This window comes from Condylura cristata, unplaced genomic scaffold (genome assembly GCF_000260355.1).
Source record: "Condylura cristata isolate star-nosed mole 26May11 unplaced genomic scaffold, ConCri1.0 scaffold00024, whole genome shotgun sequence".
NCBI classification, from domain to species: domain Eukaryota; kingdom Metazoa; phylum Chordata; class Mammalia; order Eulipotyphla; family Talpidae; genus Condylura; species Condylura cristata.
The window spans coordinates 7,546,204-7,568,462 of record NW_004567125.1 but is presented as its reverse complement, the minus strand read 5'-3'; the positions used below and the strand labels follow the sequence as shown (position 1 = coordinate 7,568,462).

At 60.0% G+C, this 22,259-nt stretch overlaps 1 protein-coding gene across 3 annotated transcripts; it reads left to right on the top strand.

Annotated features, from left to right (window-relative positions):
* Positions 1-1,082: 1,082 nt before the first annotated feature.
* Positions 1,083-22,039, top strand: MICALL2 (MICAL-like 2). Of its 3 annotated transcripts, none has more exons than XM_012729242.1 (17): positions 1,083-1,408; positions 9,448-9,496; positions 11,351-11,492; positions 12,293-12,480; positions 13,124-13,239; positions 13,574-14,323; positions 16,001-16,227; positions 17,117-17,210; positions 18,051-18,169; positions 18,595-18,750; positions 19,283-19,353; positions 19,440-19,563; positions 19,822-19,912; positions 20,048-20,121; positions 20,718-20,832; positions 21,442-21,488; positions 21,824-22,039. In XM_012729242.1, exons 1-17 carry the CDS (start codon positions 1,266-1,268, stop codon positions 21,907-21,909), a joined length of 2,592 nt encoding a protein of 863 aa, XP_012584696.1. In that variant the 5' UTR covers positions 1,083-1,265; the 3' UTR covers positions 21,910-22,039. The 3 variants fall into 3 exon arrangements, with proteins under 3 accessions (XP_012584696.1, XP_012584695.1, XP_012584697.1); XM_012729241.1 differs by having other exon boundaries at positions 15,959-16,227; XM_012729243.1 differs by lacking the exons at positions 20,718-20,832; positions 21,442-21,488; positions 21,824-22,039 and having other exon boundaries at positions 15,959-16,227; positions 19,822-19,919; positions 20,048-20,124.
* Positions 22,040-22,259: the final 220 nt, after the last annotated feature.

Genomic DNA, 22,259 nt, shown 5'->3' with positions numbered 1-22,259 from the left:
GCCCTGCCAGGAGCTACTCATGGGAAAACACCTTTGTCTTGTCTGGACAAGCCCTGGGTTTTGTGGCCAGCCTGGTGGGGTCCTCTCATATATCTGGTGTCAGTGTTTCCAGTTTTGTCTGTCCATGTCCATGCCATAGCTAGAGAGCCACAAGAATGTGGAGGGGAGCTGGCCATTGAGGGCCCAGCAGAGGGACTCAGCCTTGATGAGGGGTTAGTTTTGCAGGTGTTCACAGCGGAACTCTGGGAAATATCACTACAGCCCGAGGCCCAGCTGGGCCCAGGGGCAGCCTGGGTGGACAGTTCCTGGAGGGGAGATTCCTGGCGGGCACTACACCCACTCCAGCTAGGCTACACCACAGCACTGCCCCTTCCCTGGACTCACTGCCTCTGTGAATCAGGAGTGCCCCCTGAGTTGCCCAGTACACCGGGCATGAGGGCTCCCATAGGGAGATCCTTTGAAAGCCCAGAAATGCGTGGGCATCCCTCCCATGTTCTCAGGAGGCCTGGGGAGGCCAGGCTACCTCCACCCTTTCCTGGCAGCTACTATAGCCTCAGTCTACAGAGTAGTCTTTTCTAACCACTTCTCCGCGAGGGTGGTGTGGGGCTTTGGAAAGACACATCCAAAGTCAAAACAGACCAGTGGCGGTCAAGAACCCAAGGCTAGCGTGGCCCTTCCGCAGCCTGGACGCCGGGAGGTAGGAGGAGGGCGGGGCCGGGGCCCTGGAGTATAGGCTGGGTTTTGCCCAGGGCCCGGCCGAAGGTGGAGCCCGTCCGGGGGCGGGCACCGGGGCGGGAATTTTCCTGAGAGCAGGGTCTGTCGGGGAAGGGGCCATCCGGGGACCGTACACTGCCCGGGCCGTTACTAGTCGGGAGCGGGACCTGGGACGCACAGTGACCAGCCGGGGCTTAGTCTTTAGAGGCGGGGGGTGGGGTGTGTGTGGGGGCGGGGGCCGGTGGGGGCGGCTTAATTTACGGGGGCGGGGCTTTCCGGAGGTGAGTCCTCGCTGGGGGCGGAGACTGGGCGGAGCCGTGGCCTGTCAGGGGCGGGCCTGGACGGGGGCGGGGCCGGGCCGGCGGACTTCGGCCGCACTCTCCCGGGTTCCTCTGTTCCAGGCGCGCCGTCCCCCGGGCTCCGGCGGGCTGGTCTCCCGGTCCGTGCAGGGGTCCGCTAGGGCGAGCGGAGCAGCAGTCCCAGGAAAGCGTTGCTGGGAGTGCCCGCGCTCCGCTGGATCCGCTACCGTCTGGGTGGGCACCGCTATCCTCATGGCCGCCATCAAAGCACTGCAGGACTGGTGCCGGCAGCAATGCGAAGGCTACCGGGACGTGAGCATCACCAACATGACCACGTCGTTCCGCGACGGCCTGGCCTTCTGCGCCATTCTGCACCGCCACCGGCCCGACCTTATGTGAGTACCCTCCATGCCCTGTGCGCCCCGCTCCTGGGCTCCGACAGGGAAACTGAGGCCCAGACCTGCTTTGGAAGGGGGGAAAGGGGAGCAGTGGGAACTTCAGGACTGCTGAGGTGAAGTGGAAGATCTGTGTCCCGGAAGGCAGTTCCCAGTGGCCTCAGTTTGCCTATCCACCAAGTGGAGCTGGACCCCAGCCAGGATATCTGGCCACCCCCACTGGTTTTGTCAGCCCTGATTCAGCCAGCATCCTGGGCCACAGCCACGGCCACCCTCTCCCCCTTCCGTTTTCCTGGGAAAGAGCTCTCCCGGCTGCCTTTCTGAGTCCTCTGAGACTTCTGCTCCCCTGGACCTGCTCCCCAAATCGGGGGCTTAAGTGGTACTACCCTGGCCCTAACCTGACCAGGCGTCTTTAGGAATTCAGTGCAGGGTCACTCTGGGGGAAGCCAAAGTAGAGCAGAAGCATCAGATGCTCCAGGTCCTGCAGGTCAAATTTCCCACCCTTGAGTGATAGGGGAGATGGAGGCTGGGCCGGCACCTCTGGGAGCCATAGGAGGGAGGGAGGAGGCTAGGTTCTCTACCTCCCAGTTGGGTCTTGGACCCGTGCCTGGGGGAGCTGGCCTGGTCTTGTTGCTGCATCCTGGTCTAACACTGGACCGTTCTGTTGGTTATTCACTCAGCAAATGCTCTTTGGCTGAGTGACTTGGCTGGGACGGCACTCTGCCTCACCCTGTGTGAAGTTGCTGCAAGGGAGGGTGCCTGGGCCGAGTGGACAGAGGCTTAGGCAGTGTGTCCTGGGCAGACCAGCCCAGGACACATTCTGGAGAAAGCATGATGTTTCAGACATTCTTTTGAGGAGTCACAAGTAGATACTGGGACAGGTCGAGTGTGTGTTTGAGAGGGAGTGGCCAGAGGCAGCACCTTCTACGTACTGATCTTTGCCAGGCCTCTTACTGTACAGATGGGGAAATGGAGGCCCAGTGAGGAAACACCCTTGTTTAGGTCACAGAGTATGTCCCAGGCAGAGCCAGTGCTGGCGCTTAGGCTCCTCCCTTGTAGCCATTGTCCCCAGTGTCCCCTGTACCACCAGGCTCTGGCCTGCTAAACTGTGCACTCTACAAGGAAGGTAATCTTGAGAAAGGGCCTGCACATTTCCTCCCTGCACTGAGGTTATGAAATACATTTGTGGAGCCTCCTGGGGAGTCCCCATGTGCCACCCGGGCAGCAGCCTCTCTTCCTGCTCAAACTATGTATTGACGTCACTCTTATATAGCGAAAGTGTTGGGGCAGAGTGTGCTTCCACTTTGAACTCCCACACCTGAACTTTGGAAGTAGGCTGGGGATTTGGGGATCAGGAGAGAGGCTTACAGCAGAGGTTGGCAAGCTCAGCCTCAGCCCGATGCGCCAAGGGTCCAGGTAAGGCTGATTGGGGTCAGAGCCAGGCTGCCTAGGCAGGGCTGGCGTGAGATTGGAGGGGAGGCTGGTGCTGCTGTCTGCTGGCCCTGGAGCCCCGGGATGTCAGCATGGGTGGAACTGGAGATTTGGGGCCTTTCCGAGTCCCCGGGGCTTCCATTCGCTCCCAGCTCGCTGGGTTAGAGGCCCTACCTGGGTATGCTCCGTGAGCATGCCTGTCCCAGCACGCACTGCCGGCAGGGAGCACAGGTGTGCACACATGGGCGTGTACATGTTTGGCACAAAGCGGTATCCCATAGTCGATCATTAACTGTTATTTAGTGCCTACTATGTACTCATGTACTCAGCACTGTCTACTCTGCAAGGTACCTGGGCTCCTGTCTCAGGAAGACCTACGCACAGAGACAGTGAACAGATACATGAAGCTCAGGTAACTCCAGAGAGTAGTGAGGCCCGGGATGTGGAGGAAGCTGGGAGGAAGAAGAGGTCCTCCACTCCACAGTTATACGGACATCCAGTTTTCTTATTTTCTGTTGACTTGGTTATTGTCTGCCTGCCCCCACTGGACTTTCAGCTTCACCCCCCCAGGGCGGGGTATCTCTTCTGTTCACTGCTGTATCTTCGGTGAGGAATGGTGTCTGGCACATGACAGGTGACCTAGAGATCTACAGACAAGGGTTTGCTTTTGGGGTTCAGTAGGTATGGTAGGGGTTTAGCCATTGTCATTCAGGTAGGGCTCTGCGGGAAGCTGAGGAAAGGCCATGTGAGATGGTGTCAGATTGGAGTGTTGTAGACACTAACCACGAAACACCTGGAGTCAGCAGAAGCTGGTGAGAAAATAACAGATCTCCCCCAAAGCCTCCAGAGGGAGCAGCCACCTTGATGATAGATCTCTGGCCTACAGAACTGGGAGAAATGGGGTGTTTAAACAACAGTTTAGAAGCCCTGGCCCCCTTGGCGGTCATCTGTTACAGGGTGGGAGAAAGCCACCACAGGATTCATGTGCGGCAGGGCAGAGGAAGATCTTGGTAGATGTCAGCTGACCAAATACCATGAGTGTAACTGGGGGTGTGTCCACCTGCCCAAGCCCTGTCTTGGTGCCAGTGTTTGTACCTCAACATCTCCCATCCCTAGGCTCCTGCAGTGCCTCTGGGCAAGTTGGGCACTGGAGGGGGGGGGTCTCACCAGCAAGCCCTGCTGAACCCCGGTGGTGTAGGAAAGGGAGGACATGTGGTGAGGGACAGGCACAGAGAGACTGTCTTCTTGGGGAACCCCGAGGTCAGCCTTGGGGTGAGACCCAGCCGACAATACTCTCGACCTGTGAAGAATGCAGCAGGGAAGTGGACATCCTGTCTCTGTGTCTCTTAGCTTTGCCATCAGGAAGTCCTTCCCTTTGTCTCCTCTCAATCCTTCCTGCTGCATACGGAGGAGACTTTTCCTTTTGGCCCGAGGTGGAGAGTAGCTGTGAAGGGTGGACACTAAGTCAGCCAGCTGGGAGATGCCTAGTCCTGCCTGTCTTCAAGGAGTTCATCAAAGGCCTTGTCCTGGGAGATGGGTATGACCCAGCTGGCGTGAATAGCCAACTGAAGGTCAGGGTCAGCAGAGAGTATGGTCAGGAGGAGCCAACCTTCCCAGGCCGACCTGCTCCTGCCTGCCCCCTGGCTGTGGGTTCTGCAGGGAGGTCTCAAGGGTACTGGCACAGGGGAGGTACTCACCCCAGTGACATCCATTGAGCTTAGATGCCCAGTGCCTCTGGGCAGTGAAGCTGTCAGGGCGGAGCCTCTGCAGTGTGGAAGCTCCTTCCTTCCTGGGCCTGGGAAGCACAGTGTTTCCAGCCTGAGGCCAGCCTGGCGGGAGCCCTTCCCAGCTGGCAGAATGGGTGTGGGGTGAGGCCTTTTCCCCAGGCTCACTGCAGAAGGAAGGGCGATTGAGTCAGTGGTTGTTTCTAGGTGCTGTGGGGGAGCCAGGAGTATGGTGTCAGGAATTGGGGCTCTGCTGGGCCACCCTACTCTGTCCTGTGGTGGGGGAACCTGATCTTTTTTTTTTTTTTTTTAAGATTTATTTATTTGGGCGTAGAGAACTGGGGTACAGGCCAGAGTGCAGGGGCGGTGAGAGGATTCACCAGGGACAGAGTGGGAAGCAGAACAGGCTGACTGATGAAGTACACTGCTGAGGGGAGCAGCGAGCAGGTCAGGAGAGGTCTGCCTCGCCTTGTGGGTCAGCTCCGGGGCAGGTGGAATCGAACTCATGCTGAAGTGACTTTAGCTTCTTAGTGCTGTGCTGTAACCCACTGGGCACCAGGGAGGGCCCAGGAACCTGATCGTTTTTAAGGTCCCTGAGACTTCTAAGACTGTGGCAAGGCTGGCAGCTCCCTGACTGCACTGGGAGACTCGCCTGTTGTTGGGGAGTCAGGAGAAGCTCACACCCTGAGCTCCACCCTGAGACTCAGAGGCAATGCTGCCTCCCTTCCTGGGCCAGAGCGGCCAGGCTGACCTCTCCTCCCATGCTGGCTCGGGGTTAGCAGGAAGCTGCCTGGGGACAGAAGCCTTCTGTTCCTGGTCTGAGGCCCTGCTGCCAACTTCCAGCCACACTGCCAAGGAGGGGGCTGTCAGCTGCTCCCAGAGGGGCAGCCCAGTGCCCATTGCTCCCCATAAAGCCTCTCAGACCCACTCCGGGGCTCGGGGTCTTCTCCAGCCTGGGGGAGGCCTGCAGCCGGGCAGTTCACTTGACCTCCTGGTGATGAGAAGGTGGGGGCCCCGAGACCTGACCTGACCTGACCTGTCCCTCGGTGCCTTCTGCGCCCCACCTCTCCCTGGGCTCTTCTAGGTATGTCTGCCTTGATATGTTTCCCTTAAGACCCATCACTTCTGGGAGCGGTCTGTCCTATGTGGCCCCCACTCTTGCCTCTCTGTTTCAGTCTTGGTTCTTAGCCTCTGTTTTTCTGTTTCCCCTTCCCCCCTGCCCCCACTCCACAGTTCCCCTTCCCAGTTGGATTAGCTCCAGATGTGCAGGAGCTGCTGGGAAGAAGGGCTGGCTTCAAGCTCTTTCCCTTCTCACAGCCCCTCCCACTCCATGCCCACCCCCTGCAGCTGTATTTGGTTCCAGGAAATAAACAGTATGAGGTCAGCTCTCCAGGAATTTGGAAAGGGGGTACACATTCCCCAGAGCCCCGAAGGCGCCGGGGCAGGAGGATGGCTGACTGGAGCAAATGCAGTTAACAGTGGTCAGTCGTGGCCAGTGGGAGGTAGGCAGGGAGGGGCCTGGAGGCCTCAGCTCTCAGTCATGCCGGGTGGCTGGGTCCATGTTGGCGTGGAGACAGCTGACTGATGGGCAAAATGCACGACAGACAAGCAGACCCATGCTTTCATTCATTCGCCGTGTAGAAAGAAGAAATGAACGCTCCAGAAGCCCCCTCCGTCAGCAAGCCCTGGACGAACTGGCTCATTAAGGAGCATTTATAGAGTATGTGCTGTATGGGCCCATCCCATGGCAGGTACCTCTGAGTCCTTCCAGAACATACTTGGTTTTAAATTATGAGCATTTGGCTAAAAAAAAAAAAAAAGATACTCTTGGGCCAGGGCCCACCTCCCTGAATGACAGCTGCTCACCAACCAAACGGTGCATTTTGTGCATTTAGTGCATTTAAAGCGGGTGCATTTTGGTCCGAAAAGGCCTTAGCAGGCTGGTCACCTTCTCTGGCTCGCCAAAATAAGGCTGTCAAGTCATGAAGCTTGACCAACGAAGTGCCACAGAGGGGTGGCTGCAACACCAGAAATGCACCTTCTCGCCTTCAGGACCGAGATTCCAGGTCAGGGCTTGCATCTTGGTTTCTTTTGAGCTGTGAGGGAAATTGGCCCCAGGACCTCTCCTGGGCTTGCAAAACAGCCATCCTCTCTGCACACCGTTGCTGCCAACTTTCCTTTTTCATAAGGACACCATCACATTGCCTGCAGGCCCACCTAGTGACCTCATTTTAACCTTGATAACCTTGCTTCCAAATAAGGTCATATTCTGAGGTCCCGTGGGACTCCGACAGATCTTTTTTGGAAAACAATTCAACTCACCAGACCATGGGGGTTCCCCGCTGCTGGAGGAAAACTGGTCATGCTTCCTGAGAGGGATGGGTGGGTCACTGCTTGGTGTTTTGAAGGGCTTTACAGAGCAGCCTTGTCCCCATGCCTCCGGGCACATGAGTTCATTTCTTGGTCAGCAAAAGAGAGAGCAGTGTCCACTCAGGGACTGGTGGGGTGCCTCTGGGTACAGGACTGGCGGGGTGCCCTAGGATGTGGAGAACAGCATGCTGGGAGGGGCAAGCCTGGTCCAGGACGGGTGTGGTGGCATGAGATCAGCCAGGGTGGCGGTGATGGGGGCTCAGGGAAGCAGCATGGACTTGGTTCTAAGGGGCAGCGGTTCTTGAACTTGTGGAGGGGACATTGCAAGCCCCTCACCTGCAGATCTTTGACCTGCTCAGCTGTTGTGGGGTGCTCTGGTTCACCTGGGAAACTGGGGTGCCATGGTCCACGTGGGATCTGAGATGCTTTCTCTGAGTCTGGAGGAAGAGAGTGCCCTAAGGGCAGATGACTGGCCTCAATCCCAGGACGGAACTGCTGCAGCCCCATGGGTTGGATGAGGCGAGTGCTGGGGCAGAGGCCCCCCTTCCTCTGTTTGGAGACAAAACAGAACTTGTTTTCTTGCCCTCCCACTGCTGGGGCATCTTGCTGAGGACATGGCCAGCCATTTGGTCAGTGACCCCAGGCAGGTCTGGAGAAGAGATTGAGTGTTCAAAGAGACGGGCTGGGGGTGGGAGGGAAGACGGAGGGGCCAGCATGACTGAGGGTCCCCTAGAACTTTGAATGGAAACCTGGTCTTGGGGTGTGGATGCCTATGGGGACAAATCCCGGATGGTGGGTGTTGAGGCCGTGTTGGTCTAAGGCCTTGCCTAGCCTGGGTGCCAGCCCCACCCTTCCTGTTCCTCCTCTTCACTTGTCCACCTGGAGACAGATCTGTTCACCATCCTGCTCTGTGCTCCCGGGTGGTCTCAGCATCTGGAACATGTTACCTGGGAGGTGGTCCAAGCGGAAACAGTGAGGTTTCCTGGAGAGCCTTGGGGGTGGGGGGGGGTGGGGGCAGGAGGAGGGGTTGGCTCCTCAGGAGGAGAGCCATAGTTCTCACCTCCCCGGCATCCACTGTGAGACAGTGGGGGGAGGGTGCTGTCCCCACCTCAGTTTCCTCATCGGGGTAATAGGCTCCCAGACTCATGGGGATCAGGGAGGCAGGGGCTGGGAGCCAGGGCCGCCAGGCCAGGTGGCTCCAGGCTCAGCTCCCTTCTCCTGCTCTTGCAGTCAGGGCTCCAGTTCATCTGAAGCCAAGGTGGTCTCTGATGGGAAACACAGGCCTCAAGAGGAGAGGGCTCATCGGGGCTCAGGCAGTGTGGCCTGGGTGTCTTAGGCTGAGCTTTCTCCCTTGCCCTGAGCCTCCAGAACAATCCCGTGCACACTGAAGTGGTAACACAGGACTGACAGATCAGCCGTCCTCACATGCCTGCCTGCCCCGGTGTCAGGGTGGGCTAGGTGCCTGCTGGGGTGCCTGCCATCTTTTCTGCCCAGTGTCCTCCAGGTGTGGGATGGCTGTGATGTGCTGGGGCATGTCCACGAGGCCCCACACCACCCTGGAGCTGCCATGGGACTTCTCCCCAAGGGGAGGAAGTGCTTTTGTCCTCTGTAGGAAGTCCTTCACCCGGCCAGGTCTGGCCCCTGCACCAAGGTCAAATGTGTGTGTGTATGTGTTTGTGTACATGTGTGTATTTGTGGGGGTGGGAGGAAGGGAGGAGTGGGGGTGTGTGGTGGTTGGGGGACACTGTCATATTCTCAGGCCCAAGGGTCTGCTTGATCAGGAGAGATGGCACGGAGGTTGCTTAATGCCTTCCCCTGAATGGCCAAATCTCCGCCACCTGGACACCAGGCCCTGGCCCTCTGTCTCCACCAGTATGACCTTGGCCGTCATGGAGCTGCTCTGGGCCTCAGTTTCCTTCTCTGTGAGGTGCAGGCATTGATACTACCTGTGGGGTGATCACTGAGTGGAAACTCATAAAGAGCTGAGGACAGCAGCACTCTCGGGCTGTTGGAGAGATAATGACGGGTGCAGTGGGTGGGATGGAGCCTTGGCCTGCATGCTCCGGGCAGCATGCCCGGCTGGCCTCGGGGAGCTTTGTTCTTGCGTTGTGGCTCTGCCCCTGCCCTGGGAATCTCATGTCCTTCCTGTGTTCTCCTCCCCAGGACAGTGGCCTTACCCAGCAGCCCGGAGCTCCTTGGGGCTTGCAAGGGCAGCCTGCTCTGAGCTGAGCCCTGGCTGGGCCACCTGGCTGGCTGCTTTGCCTCTCTGGGCCTGCTGCCGACGCCTCAGGTTGGGGCAGATGCAGCAGGAATGGCTGGGTCTCTGTAGGCCACGAGAGTGAGGGCTGAGGCTGAGGTGACTGAAGCGGTGGTGGCTTCAGGTGTGCTGGGCAGCCTCCCTGCAGCCAGAGACCTGGCGTGCGATCTAAGTGTCCCTGCTTGGGCAAGATGGCCCAAGACGCCTCAGACCCTTCCCTGTGAATTGCTTCAGACGCTGGTATTTTTGTTTTCCAGAGACTACAATTCTCTCAAGAAGGAGAACATTTACGAGAACAACAATCTGGTGAGTGTCCTCTGCCCATAGTGTGTGTGCTGGGGCCATATGGTCCATAGCCATCCTGAGCTGGGTGGCCCCAGTTCTCCAGAAATATCCTTTCATCTTATAGCCCAGGCCCTGCTGGCACCTGCTTTCTTGGCAGGGGAGGGCATGTTCCAAGCAGAGGAGGGTCCAGAGGTGGCTTTGGGAGGGCAGGCTCCTGGGTGGCCCTGGGTGGGTCTGGGATGGGCGCCAAGCTGTTGCCCTCCTGGATTGTGAACACAGTATTTCTGGGCCCGCTGTTGGGCTGGACTGGATTCCAGTCCTGCCCTGCGTCCTGCTTCAAGACCGTCCCTGCTTTCTTGCTGAAAATCAGCTCCAGTGTCCCTTGTGGGCTGATGCATCAAATGTGATGTGCCCTCAAGTTGGCCAGGCGTTCTGCGTGCCCTTGCTATGCGCCTGGCCCTGTCCTGGCCCGGGGTCCGGTGCTGAGCAGGACATGTGACCCTGTCCCCCAGACCTGGGACTCCAGCTGGCCATAGCCGGTATACACAGCATGGCCAAGCCTGCGTGCCCACGTTGGTGGCCGTGTGGGCAAATGGAACTTAAGTTTGATTTAATTAAGGTAAGGCAAAGTGACAAGGTCAGTTCCTCAGCTGCACTGACCACATTTCAAACAGTCATACCTATAGGTGGACTTTTGGGGATAGAACACGTCCGTGGTCACAGAAAGTTCTGTTGTGGTGACACATGTGGGAAACTGTGGTGTTGGCTTGCGTGACCATTTGAGGAACGGCCTGGCTAAGGAGACGTGAAGTGAGGGCAGGGAACCCCGGGCATCTGAAAGAGGGGTGCGCCCGGTAGCAGGACCTGGACAGGCCGAGTCCCCCAGGCTGGAGAGCACCAGGCTTATAGGAGAAGCAGGTGGTGTGCCGGGAAGTAGGGGAGGAGGGGCAGGCGTGGTGTGGGCAGACTTTGGCTTCTCTGAATGGTGTGCGCCATGAACTCCTGGCTTTACAGGATCTGTGCCAGGAGGGGTGGGAGGCAAGGGGGGATTGCCAGAGCGGCTCCATTTTGAAAAGGAGTCAAAGGTGCTGAGGCTTTGGTCTGAGGGTGGGGCTTGGTGGCTGTTGGGTGGGGGCTACAGGCCTGGGAGGGCCCAGGTCCCCCACCTGGATGCATGGAGACCAAGGTGTTGCCATAGAACATCCTGTGGAGGTTGAATGCAGTTGGAGTCGCAATCCTGGAATTTGGGGAAAGGCTCAAGTAGAGATTAGGGAACTGTCAGATTAGGGATGGGTATTTAAAGGCAGGAGACTTCTGGGCTGTCAAAGCTGGGAAAGGTGAGGAAAGGTGTCCTGCCAGACACTCCACGACACCCCAGTACAGAGGGGCAGCCAGGGAGAGGAGAACCATAGACGCCACCAGACCCGAGAAGGACACTCGTTTTCTGGCCAGGGGAGGACCTGTCCCCTGGAGAAATCCGCCCTAGGCCATAGAAGGTTCCCTGTCCGCCAGGACTGTTGGGTACAGGGGTGAACAGGAGTCCCTGTGTACACCTGTTCCAAAGGTGACATGGATTGAGCTTTCAGAATGAATAGCCTCAGATGGGGTGCGCCCCCCCCATCTCCGGGATCTGGCACTGGGGCACGGCTGTTGGAACTGGTTCCCCAAGTACCTTCGATCTCATATGACGGGGTCTGACCGCCATTGTGCAGCTGGGTAACTTGAGGCGAGGGAGGTCCTGCAGGCTGGCGGAGCTTGAACTGTGAACCTGGAGCTTTCTGAGTTCTAGTCGGGTTTCTCTCGGGTTGAGCGGGTGGCCTGTCTGAGCAGGGTGGGGTGGGTGTGGAGAGAAGCTGACTGCTGCCCTGCCCCCAGGCTTTCCGTGTGGCTGAGGACCAGTTGGGCATCCCTGCCCTGCTGGACGCGGAGGACATGGTTGCCCTGAAGGTGCCTGACCGGCTGAGCATCCTCACCTATGTGTCTCAGTACTACAACTACTTCCATGGACGCTCCCCCAGTAAGTTGAGGGCTCCAGGGCAGGTGCTGGAGACCACCCAGTGGCCACTACCCCTGGCCATTATGACCCTCCCTCTGCACGCCCTCCCTCTCTGCCATCTGCTCCCTCTCAGCCATGCCCAGCGCTGCTTGCTGCCAGAGGTGCATGCCTGCTCATGGAGCACCGAGGGAGGCTTTCGAGGCGCTGCACGGGGACTCCCTGCCCCACCCCAGTGCTGCTGCTTCTCCCAGGGGATGAGGGGCCCTCCCGTACTCTGCAAGGACCCCTAGTCCTCCCATCTGCCTGCTTGGAGCAGGCTCAGCCCAGCCCCTCTCCCCTGCAGCCCTCTCTGGGCCGCACAGAGGGTCTGTGCCCACCCCTCTTGCCTTGGGTAGCTCAACAGGCCAGGTGCAGGTCTGGTTCCAGATGCTCCCCCAGAGTGGGCGGCCTCCACTAGCAGGGAGGAAGGTCAGGGCCAGGGATTCCATTCCAGCGGCTTTAAGTATGCCACTCGGCTCCTTCTTCCCCACCCCCCACATTCCTCTCACCCTGACCTTAGAAATCCCGGAATCATTCTGGACAGAGGGCCAGCCCCGCCTGTAGAGTCCCCATTTCCTGACCCAGAGCAGGGATCTGGCAGAGGCCTCGGCTGGGAGTGTGCCACCCCCTCCCCAGCTCCCAGCCCGCAGGAGCTGCCCATCCCCACTCTGCCCAGGATTCAGCCCTCCTCCTGGGCTTGGGATCCAAGGGTGGCCCCAGACACTTTCAGAGTCTGCACACAGGGCCTCGGCCGGGCTCCTGACCTGAGTGTCTCTTTGCAGTCGGCGGCTTGCATGGTGTGAAGAGGCCCTCGACCAGCCCTGAAGAGGAACCTTCTGGAAAGAAGACCATATCCCAGCCTTGCCGGCCCTCTCCCCCTCCAGCCCGAGCGCAGCCCCTAACTCCAGTCAGAACAAACCCCATTGTGCAGCAGAAGAAGGGGGGCGCAGAAGGTTCTCCCCTAAAGGCTGTAAGCATCCCAGCACTGGCCTTCCTTTGGTTCTGGGAGTTTCCCCCAAGTCTCACAGAGCAGGGCCGGCCCCCTAACCACAAACCTAGGGCGGGGGTCCCCAATAGCTTCAGCCGCTATTTATCAGGAGCCTTCCTTTAACCCTGCAGGGTTGGGACCTGACCCCCGTTGCATAGATGGGGAAGCAGGGAGGTTGCCCTGGCCAGTGGAACTTGAGTCTTGGACCCACACATTTTTGGGGCTCCAGGAGGGTCTCTCCCTCCCAGGTGGGGCAGGGGAAACTTGGGGTCCCTTCTCTTAGACCAACCCTATGAATGACAGCACCCCTACTTTTCAGAAGTAGAGGATGAGGACCCTTGATAACTGGTAGTTGGGCGCCCCCTGCTGCCCCTACATGGGGCGCCCCAGGGTGTTTGGCATTGGCTTGAGTTTGGGGAAGAGGGAGTGCAGGCACCTGCCTGCTAGCACTGCTCTGGGTCCCTAAAGCCAGCTCCCAGCTCCCTTCCCGGGCTTCAAGTTGGATGACCCTTGAGGCTGCTCCTCTGGGGTTCAGGGTCCAGTCTTAAAGTCCCTGCTGGGGGCACCGTCAGGAGGGTGGGCTGGGGCAGCACGAAGGCCCAGACACTCAGCTGGCCCCTCCCAGGGCCTGGCCTCGGTGGGCGGCTCTGTCAGCAGCACCTGTGGAGTCTGCGGGGAGCACGTGCACCTGGTGCAGCGGCACCTGGCGGATGGGCAGGTCTACCACCGCAGCTGCTTCAGGTAGGCCCCTCACAGCAGCCCCCCCCCACGTCACCTCCCAAAGCCCCCTGGTAAAGTCCAGCTGCTCGAGGACACCCCCTTTGAGGTGTATCCTGTGTCCTCCTTTGCTCTGACTTGCCCCTTCTTGGTGGGGTTCTTCACTCTGACCGCGCCCACAGCCTGGGCCCCTGAAGGGTAGGCCCAGGGGTACCCTCATGGTTATTCCTAATACTTGGCAAGCCTTAGCATCCTCTGGGGTATCCGGCTCCCTAATTGGTTGGGTCTGACGGTGGTGCAGGTGTACGGCAGACCCTGCACAAATCAGCTTCCCCGTGCTGGTTCTCTGCTGCTGCAGGTGTAAGCTGTGTTCTAACACGCTGCACTCAGGGGGCTACAGGCCCACAGGAGAGCCTGGTGTCTTCATCTGCAACCACCACCCCCCCAAAGCTACCTCTGCAAGCCCCAAGTTGCCAGGCTCAGCCTCCAGACGGCCCGAGGCCACCCCTACAGACTCCAGGACCCCCAGCACCCCATGGAAGGTGAACGGGAAGAGAGACCCAGAGCCGAAGGCCAGGTTCCCGGCCCGGGAGCCATCAGTGGGCAACTCAACTGCCAAAGGCTTCTATCCAGCTGCGACTGACCCGCCAGCCAACACCTCCTCACGCATCCATGTGGGAAGCCCGCCTGAGCTCAGGCTCTCCTCGGGCACCGTGGGCGGCAAAGCCAGCATGCATGTGACCAACAGCTCCCCAACAGGATGGTCATCGCCAGCACAGGACACGGCAGCAGTGAGTCCCCGACCTGCCACGACCCCAAGTGCTCTGGACACTCGCCCAGCCACGACACAAGGCCGGGCAGCCCCCCAGACCAAGTTTGGGTCAAGTTTAGTGTCTCCAGGCCCAGCGGATGCCTCAACCTGGACCACATCAGCCTCTAAGACGCAGCAGGCCCGGGAGAAGTTCTTGCAGATGACCGGAGTGTCTCCTAGCCCTGGTGCAGACGGCAGGGTCCCAGCACCAGCGGACCAGGCCTCCCCGGACAGCAGCAAGGAACAGGCACTGAGCTTCCTTAGGAGGGCCCTTCCAGGGTCCTCAGAGGCTGGCAGGTGGGTGGGGAGGGGTGCGGACTGAGGTCGCAGCCTCACCAGCCGCTGGGGTCACCAGAGGGGGAAAGGTTGGGGTGTCTGGGGACAGTTTCCAGGCTCTGCCTCCATCTGGCTATGTGATGTTGGGGCTGTGCTCCCTAGCTCGTTTCCTCTGGAAAACGGGGAGAGTGTGTGGTGGTGGGGGAGGGGGACACAGAAAGCCACTGCTGTGTGTCCTCGGCTGCAGGTGCGGTGAGTCCGCCGCACCCTCGGCCCTGTCTGCGGGCCAGGTTACAGACAGGGTGACGCACTGGCGCAGTGAGTCGGCTTGACCTCGCAGGGGTGACCCTCCCCCGCCACGGCCCCGTGGCCACCCAGCGCCTCTGCTCCCCAGACACAGCAGATGCCGCCACAGAGGTCCCTGAGTTGGTGTCCTGGGCCTGGGTGGCCAAAGCACCGAGGCTGAAATAACAGACGTTCATGCCCTCCCAGTTCTAGGTCAGAAGTCTGAGAGGAGGTGTCGGCGAGCACACTCCCTGCGAGGGCTCGGAGGGACCTCTCCTGCCTTTTCCTCCTTCGGGGCGCCTGGCTTGCCTTGGCTTGTGGTCGCATCCTCCGTCTCTGCCTCTGTGCTCACACGGCCTCCCCGTGTCTGCTTTTCTGTCTTTTGTGAGGACGCCGCCATTGGACTTAGGGCCGCCCTAGTCCAGAATGACCTCACCTTACCTTGACTACACCCGCAAAGACCTTATTTCCAAATGAGGTCACACTCTGAACTTCTGGGTGGACATGCACTTTGGGGGGACAGCACCCCACTACATCTACCTAGCGAGTAAGGAGATTCCAAGCCAGGCTGGCTGTGCCCCTTGTCTGTGGGGGAGGGGTCCTTCCTCTAAGAGCAGCCTGACCCCACTGTATCAGTGGCTGGTGCTCATGGAGGGCCTAGGGCCGGGAAGAGGGGCCCACCCTGTCACACTGGCTCTGGGGTAGCTAGGGCACCTGGGAGCTGAGGTCATGGCTTATGGGCGCTTCAGGGAGTGCCCCCTGGAGCAGTGTGTCTGGCTGGGTGGGCCCAGTTCTCCTGGGAACCCAGCACAGTCATCCTGGGACAGTGGGGGGGGGGGCGGAGAGACATGGATTCTACCAGAGGGGAAGGGCCCCCAGAGGGCTGCCCTGGCTGCAGGAAGTGTCTGGTGCTCCTGCTTTGGGCCCTGGCTGTGAGCAGCCCACCCTTACATGTGTGCACCTGGAGGGGGCCAGGGTGACCAAAGATAGGTACCTTGTGGGGATCCCAGGAGTGTGATTTAGAGCAGGGTTAGGGAGGCCTGTGGTTCTGGGCAGTGCCTCTGCTATGCAGTCTCAGGTGCTTCTAGCCAGATGGGTGGGAGAGGAGGGCGCTGGGGCGCTGGGGATGCAGTTCCTACCTGTACACTCCATGCATAGTCTGTTTGGGGGATATTTTAGTCTCAGGCAACATTGGAGTTAAGCAGGAGAATACAATCTACTGCCAATACTTGGAAGCCAGTTCCTTGGAGACAGCCTGTCTCCCTCCAGAGGGTGGGCACTGGGGACAGCTGCCAGGAGGCTTCTGTCCGGGGCCATGGTGGGAGGGATCCTGGACCCATTAGTGCCTGATGCCTGATTTTTCACCCACAGGCCCTTCCCAGCTTCCTCCCCTGCTCAGAATTCTCATTCCAGAACTGACGGGCCACGAGCAAGTCCTGCAGCCAAGGTGTCACAGTCGCTGTCTCCCCAGGCCCCTCGCCCCACTGTGAAGACTGAGCCACCGGCCCCTGTGAGAGCCGGCACCTCCTCACAGGGACCCACACCACCCGAGACAGGCAGGAAGAGCTCGGCTCTGTCCTCAGGAGTCGGCTGGGCAGGCGCAGGCTCCAAGCTGAAGCCAGAGGTCCCGTTGGCAAAGGGTCAGAGCCTGCTAATGCGGGGTGGGGGAAGGTCTGTGGCTCTATACTTTCACTAAGAGGTGCCTGTGTGTCGTGGCCACTCTGCTCCCCAGCCTACTTTTCTGCAGCAGTTTGCTGCTTCACAGTGTGACTCTGGGGTCCCCCTCCATGTCTGTCACTCGCCACAGTGCTTGGGAGCATTCCCTGCTTCTTGGTCTCCCCTGTCTGCCTGGCCTCTGTTTGTGGTGGCAGTTATCCCATGGGGTGGCAGGACTTCACCCCCCACCCCCAGCTTGCACTTCTTGTTGGATGCCCCTTGGCCAGCCCCCCCACAGCCATGGGCCTGGCGACTATGCCAGGAGGCACTCTGTGCTCCAGAATCGCCTGCCCTGAGCCGGTGTCCCTGTGCTCCAAGGGCCTCACATTTCCTTGGATCCCGCTGGGCCATGCCTCTCTGATCCACAGCCCCATGCTCCAGGGCTGTAAGCTTTTCTGCAGTGCTGTGGAGCTGGCTTTTTCCTGGGGACCCGGAGTGCCTCTTCGGGGTGCCTGTGACTCTACTGAGTTGAGAACATACCACACAAAGCATTCTCCCTTTGGGTCTTTCCCTTGGCTGAGTCAGGAAGGCTTTAGACAGGCCTCTGCTGCCCAGCTGTTTATCCACAGCGACATGAACAGTCACTGTCCAGTGGGCTCAACTCCCCACACACTCACGCACTTGGTAGCAGGGGGAGTCGAGGCCCAGAGAGGGTGAGTGATGCCCCCGGCACACACAGCATGGGTCGCTGGGTTGGTGGTGGCGGTGCTTGAAGGAGTGCTTGCAAGAAGATAGGAAGGTGAAGTCCAGCCTTTCCAACATACGCCCTTCCCTGGACCCAGCACATATGAACTGTCTCTGCCCTCCACCCAGGTCCCAGCGCCAGTCCCCCGGAAGAGCATGTGGATGCGCCAGCAGGGTGGAGGGCCCGCCTGAAGCCTGTGGATAAGAAACACTCCAACAGGAGGTGAAGGGCCGTGGGTGGTCAGGGCTTTGGCCAGAGCACGGCTGTGCCGGGGGTTGTTCCACACAAGCACCTGAGCAGAAGCCTGCAGCCGGGTTGCGCAGGGCCTGGCGCATAGTCGCCCCCCCCCCCAACGTGCCACATGTGAGGGACAGCATGCACGGTGTGCATGTATTCCAGCTGCAGGAGCGGAAGCTGTGAGACACTACAGGCCAGGGGATGGGGGCAGCTCACATCTACCCAGTCACAGTGCTGGTTGGGGGAGCTCACACTGGCTGAGTGACATAGACCACATGCCCTGGTGTAACCAGAATGTCAGGAGGTGCAGCCGCAGGGAGGGGCCATCAGTGTCTCAAGACCCTCACTCTGGGCAGCAGGCATGCGCCCACCAGGCCTGACCCTGGAGCGGGGGCTGGGCCCGCCCCTCACTGTGGCTTGGCGGCAGGGAAGGGGGGACTCCCTCCAGAAACTGCTCAGGATGGGAGGCAGAGAGAACCACTAGCTTCTTGGGGAGGAGGCCATACTCGGAGGCTGCTGCACGTTCACTGGGCTAGCTAGGCAGAGCACTGCCCATGTGCACCGTGGCCAAGTTGGACCTGGGTGGGTAGTGGGGTTGCAAATGGGCATGGGGGTGTCTGGGCCTATGGGGTGCCCAGGCGTGCCTCAGCTGTGACTTTCTGAGCCTATGCTCATGCCGTGGAGCTGGGTGCACAGGTAACACCCCACACTCTAGGGGGTCCTGGGCTCACCCCACAATCCCTGAGGGCACGGCGGGTTCCGTTCCTCACATGGGTGTGGGGGTGGCCTGTCCCACTCTTGGCTGACCTCTGGTCCTCCATCCAGGGCACTGGAGCTGAAGGATCCCTTGCCAAAGGAAGGCGATGCACCCCAGATGGTGTCAGGGGGCTCCAAGGGGAGCATCTCTGTCACCCTGACACCACCACAGTCGGCCAGTCTCTCAGGTACTGTTGGACAGGCACCCAGGGGCTCCAGATGCCCTCCAGGTGCCCTGGGCCTGGACAGTCCTCTGCTCTGGGGGCAAGTATCCCAGGGGGTGGGACCTGTACAGACACCCTCTCTGGGAGGCGGGGGGACGGGGGGGGAGGGAAGAGTGTCCTGCTCAGCCAGAGGATCTGGTCCTGGTTGGGTAGTGTGTGTGTATGTGGTGGGTGTGGTGCGTGTGTGTGTATGTGGTGGGTGTGGTGCGTGTGTGTGTGGTGTGTGTGGTGTGCGTTTCCCTCTGACTGGGATCACCATTCTGCTCCCCTGGGTGGTCGTGCCCAGTGGGCAGAACAAGAGCAGGGGCTATGAGGACCGTGTTGCTCTGGCGGGAGGGTGGCTCAGGGTGGCAGTGGCTGACCTGTGGCTCTCTTCTGCCCATGGCCAGTGTCATCCTCATCTCCGTCCCAGTCCCTGTCCCACCGCAAGAAGCTGACTGTCCCTGCCAACTTGGATATTTCCGGTGACCGGCTTCTGCCCAAGCCCTCGGGGCAGCAAGCCGGGGGCTGGAGGGAGGAGAAGTCCCATTCTTGGGGTGATCCAGGTTGGCCCGGCCACACTGGCCCCTGCTTGTTTTGGGGTTGGGAGAAAGAGGACTCTTGTGGTGGTGGTTTGGAGGGAGAGTAGGAGCTTATCAGGCCCAGGTTGAGGGAAAGCCTGCCTGGGCAGTGAACAGGATGTGCATTCATGGAGATGGCCGCCCTTCAAATTTTAGATGCTGCAAGAGGGCTGGAGGAGCACACTGTAAGCTCAGGCCCTTCCCCAGGGGGAAAGGAGAGGGATGGACAGGCCCCTCTGCCCCGGGCACCTGAGTCAGATACCTGGAAATGATGGAGGATGTTGGTGATGTGATCTGGAGGGCAGCAGGACCAGGGTGGGCAAGGGGACTTCATGGGGATGCCTGCCTGTGAGCTCTGGGCACCTGTGCAGAGATGCCAGGGGCACACAGAGGCCTCCCAGGGCAGTGGGCTGAGTGGACCCAGCATTGGAGGTTGGGCTACCTTCCAGGCCATGTTGGGGTCATGTGGCATCTGGTGAACCCGAGGTCTGAGAGATTCTTCCTCCCCCTCCTCTAGGGAGGCCTCCATGGTGGGAGGGCCTAGCTGATGTCAAACCACATGGCAAAGCAGTGACCTCCCCCGTCAGGGTGAGTAGACTGGGGGGAGGTGAGCAGGCGCTGGGCCCTGGGGGGCTCAGCACCTCTGTTGCCCCTCACCACCTCTTCATCCCCAGTTGCACCCTGACTACATCCCTGAGGAAGAGATCCAGAAGCAAGTGCAGAATATCGGGGTGCAGCTAGATGCCCTGGAGCTCAGGGGTGTGGAGCTGGAGAAGTGCCTGCGGGCAGCAGAGGGAGGTGAGCCCAGTGGCAGCCCCAGGTTGGCCCCCACTCCCCTGAGGCTGCCGCCTCCCTCCCAGTGATTTCCTGATCCTGGCCTGGACCACCCCCAATGGTCCTCCACTGCCTTACGACCCCAGCCCCTCCATGCTGGGCCAGCCCCTCGCTACTGAACTGGCCTCTGCCAGCCCGACACTGGGGACACCCTGGGCCCTGGCCCAGTAGGCCCCCTGCATGGCCTCTGCCTTGCCCTGCTCAGCCCAGCCCTTTCTGCAGATGAGTCTGAAGATGCCCTCATGGTGGACTGGTTCCGACTGATCCACGAGAAGCAGCAGCTGCTCAGGCTGGAGTCGGAGCTGATGTACAAGTAGGAGGTCCAGCCACTACGCCTTTGCCCACACGCAGGGCCCCTCCCTAAGGCTTCCTCTCTGCATGGGTGGGCGGGCAGCCAGGATGGGTGGCCAGTCCAGGCAGCCGACCTCATACCTGTGTCACCTTACAGGGCCAGGGACCAGCACCTGGAGGAGCAGCAGCTGGACATCCAGGAGGAGCTGCGCCGGCTGATAGACCGGCCTGGTGTGTTTCTTCCTCGAGGGAGAACCTAAGGCGGGGGTGGGGGGTGGGGCAGCCGGCCTGGGCCCCAGGAGGTGGCCATGCCTGGCCTTTTCAGGGTCTCCTTGAGGTCACTTTCTGGAGAGGCTGAGGGTGGTGAAGGTGACAGTCAATTCTTCCACTTCCTGGCTGTGTGTGCATGAGAAAGTCACTCAACATCTCCATGCCTGGGCTTCATCCCTGCAAAGTGGAGGTCGTAGTGACTCCCTCGTAGCTGCTGTGAGGATTTATGAGCCGAGTGCGCACCTGTGGGTGCTGAGTGCTTTGTAAGTGTGAGGCTTGGTGTGTGGTTGGCGCAGCTGGGAGTTGGGGTTCTGGCAGTCCCCACCTCTGCCCTTTCCTCTCATGGGAGCGGGACAGCAGTGCCCTGAGCCTCAGTTTCCACATCTCTACAATGGGCAGATGTTGTGAGTGGGGAGATGAACTAGGGAGGGGTAGGCACACTCAGTCTCTGACGTGGCCCACCACAGGCTGCAGACTCTCACGGCCCAGATACCCCCTTGTGTCCTTGAGCAGGTGGGCACAGCAGGGCTCCCGCTAATGGCAGGCTGTTCCTGCAGAGGCCCTGAAGTCCCCTCAGGACCGGAAGCGGGAGCAGGACCTGCTGGAACAGTATGTGAACACTGTGAATGACCGCAGCAATATCGTTGACTTCCTGGATGAAGATAGACTGAGGTGAGGGTGGGGCCCGCGAGGGGTCAGAATCCAGGTGAGAGCTGGTGGGGTCCAGGTGAGGGGGGCTGGACTCAGGTGAGCGCAGGATCGGCACCATTGGCCCAACTTTCTTCAGGTTGGAATGTTCCCTTTCTGTGCTGCTAGGAACTTGCCATTGGTCCAGCCTGGCATTTTGACTCTGAAGGCCAGACTTTACATTAGGTTTTTATTGGAATGAACGTAGTCACCTTTGTCTCCTGGTGCAGTGCCAGCTGCCAGCTCATCATCACCCCACAGCTGCCCAGCTCTGCAGCTAGGCAAGGACCTGTCCAGGCCACTCGGAGTCAGTGGCCAGGGACAATACTCAAACATGTCATTCTGTGGCCTCAAAAGGCAGTAGCAGAGGTCACCACAGCCCTTCCAGTCCCCATGTCGCCATCCCAGGTCACCCAGGCACCTGCTGTCCCCATGTCACTAACGCGGCTCTCCAGGGGCAGGGAGGGTGTGCCCTGGTGGCGGCTGCTGGTAGGTGGACTCAGCGGAGGGGTGAGGCCTCTGAAATGGACCCATCCCCCCTCCGCACCCACTGAGGACACCCGCCTCTCACAGCCTCCCCTATTCCTGTTTCAGAGAGCAAGAGGAGGATGAGATGCTGGAGAATATGATCCAGAAACTGGGTAACGGGCCAGGGCCGCATGGGGAGGTTGGGGCGTTGGGTGCACCGGGCCTCTGTGGGAGCGGGTGCTTCCCCGCAGGGAGCCAGCGCCTCCCTGTCACTCAGAGGAGCCTAGAAGCAGCAGTGACCACATGGTGGGTGTGCAGGCACCCTAGCAGGGCCCTGACCTCCAGGGGTGCCCAGTCTAGGGGACACTGCAGGCGGGGTTCTGTAGGGGTGGGCGGAGGGCCTTGGCTTCTGCTGGGGCGAGGGAGAGCACTACCAGGTGGCAGGTGGGGTATTCCCAGCAGGGGAGGTGCTGAGGGCAGGCATGCTGAGGCTGTTCCTCCTTCCCAGACCTGCAGAGAAGCGGCGGGGAGCAGAAGAAGAAGCGCAAGTCCTTGGTCAGGTTCTTGTCCCGGAAGGGCAGTAAAAAGACCTGAGTGAGCACTGCTGCGGCTGCAGAGCCCTCGCCTGTGGCTGGATGGGTGCTGTGGCAGAGGAAGCGGGCAGGGGCGCCTGCAGCTCCTCCTTGCGGGGCTGAGCGGCCTCAATAAAGAAGGTGACACGGGGCCTGGCGCTGTCTCCCGTTTATGGGGCTGGAGGTCTTGGCTGAGCATTGCACCAGCAGGAAGTCCTTGGCAGGTGCCAGCCCTCTCTGGGCCTGCCCTGGGCCTCTGAGATGGGTGTTCAGCCCTTTCTGGCCTGGTCTCAGGGATGGGCAGATCTATGGAAACTGCTTGCAGTGATGGTCCCATCTGGGGTCTCTACAGCTTGACATCTGTGACCTTGG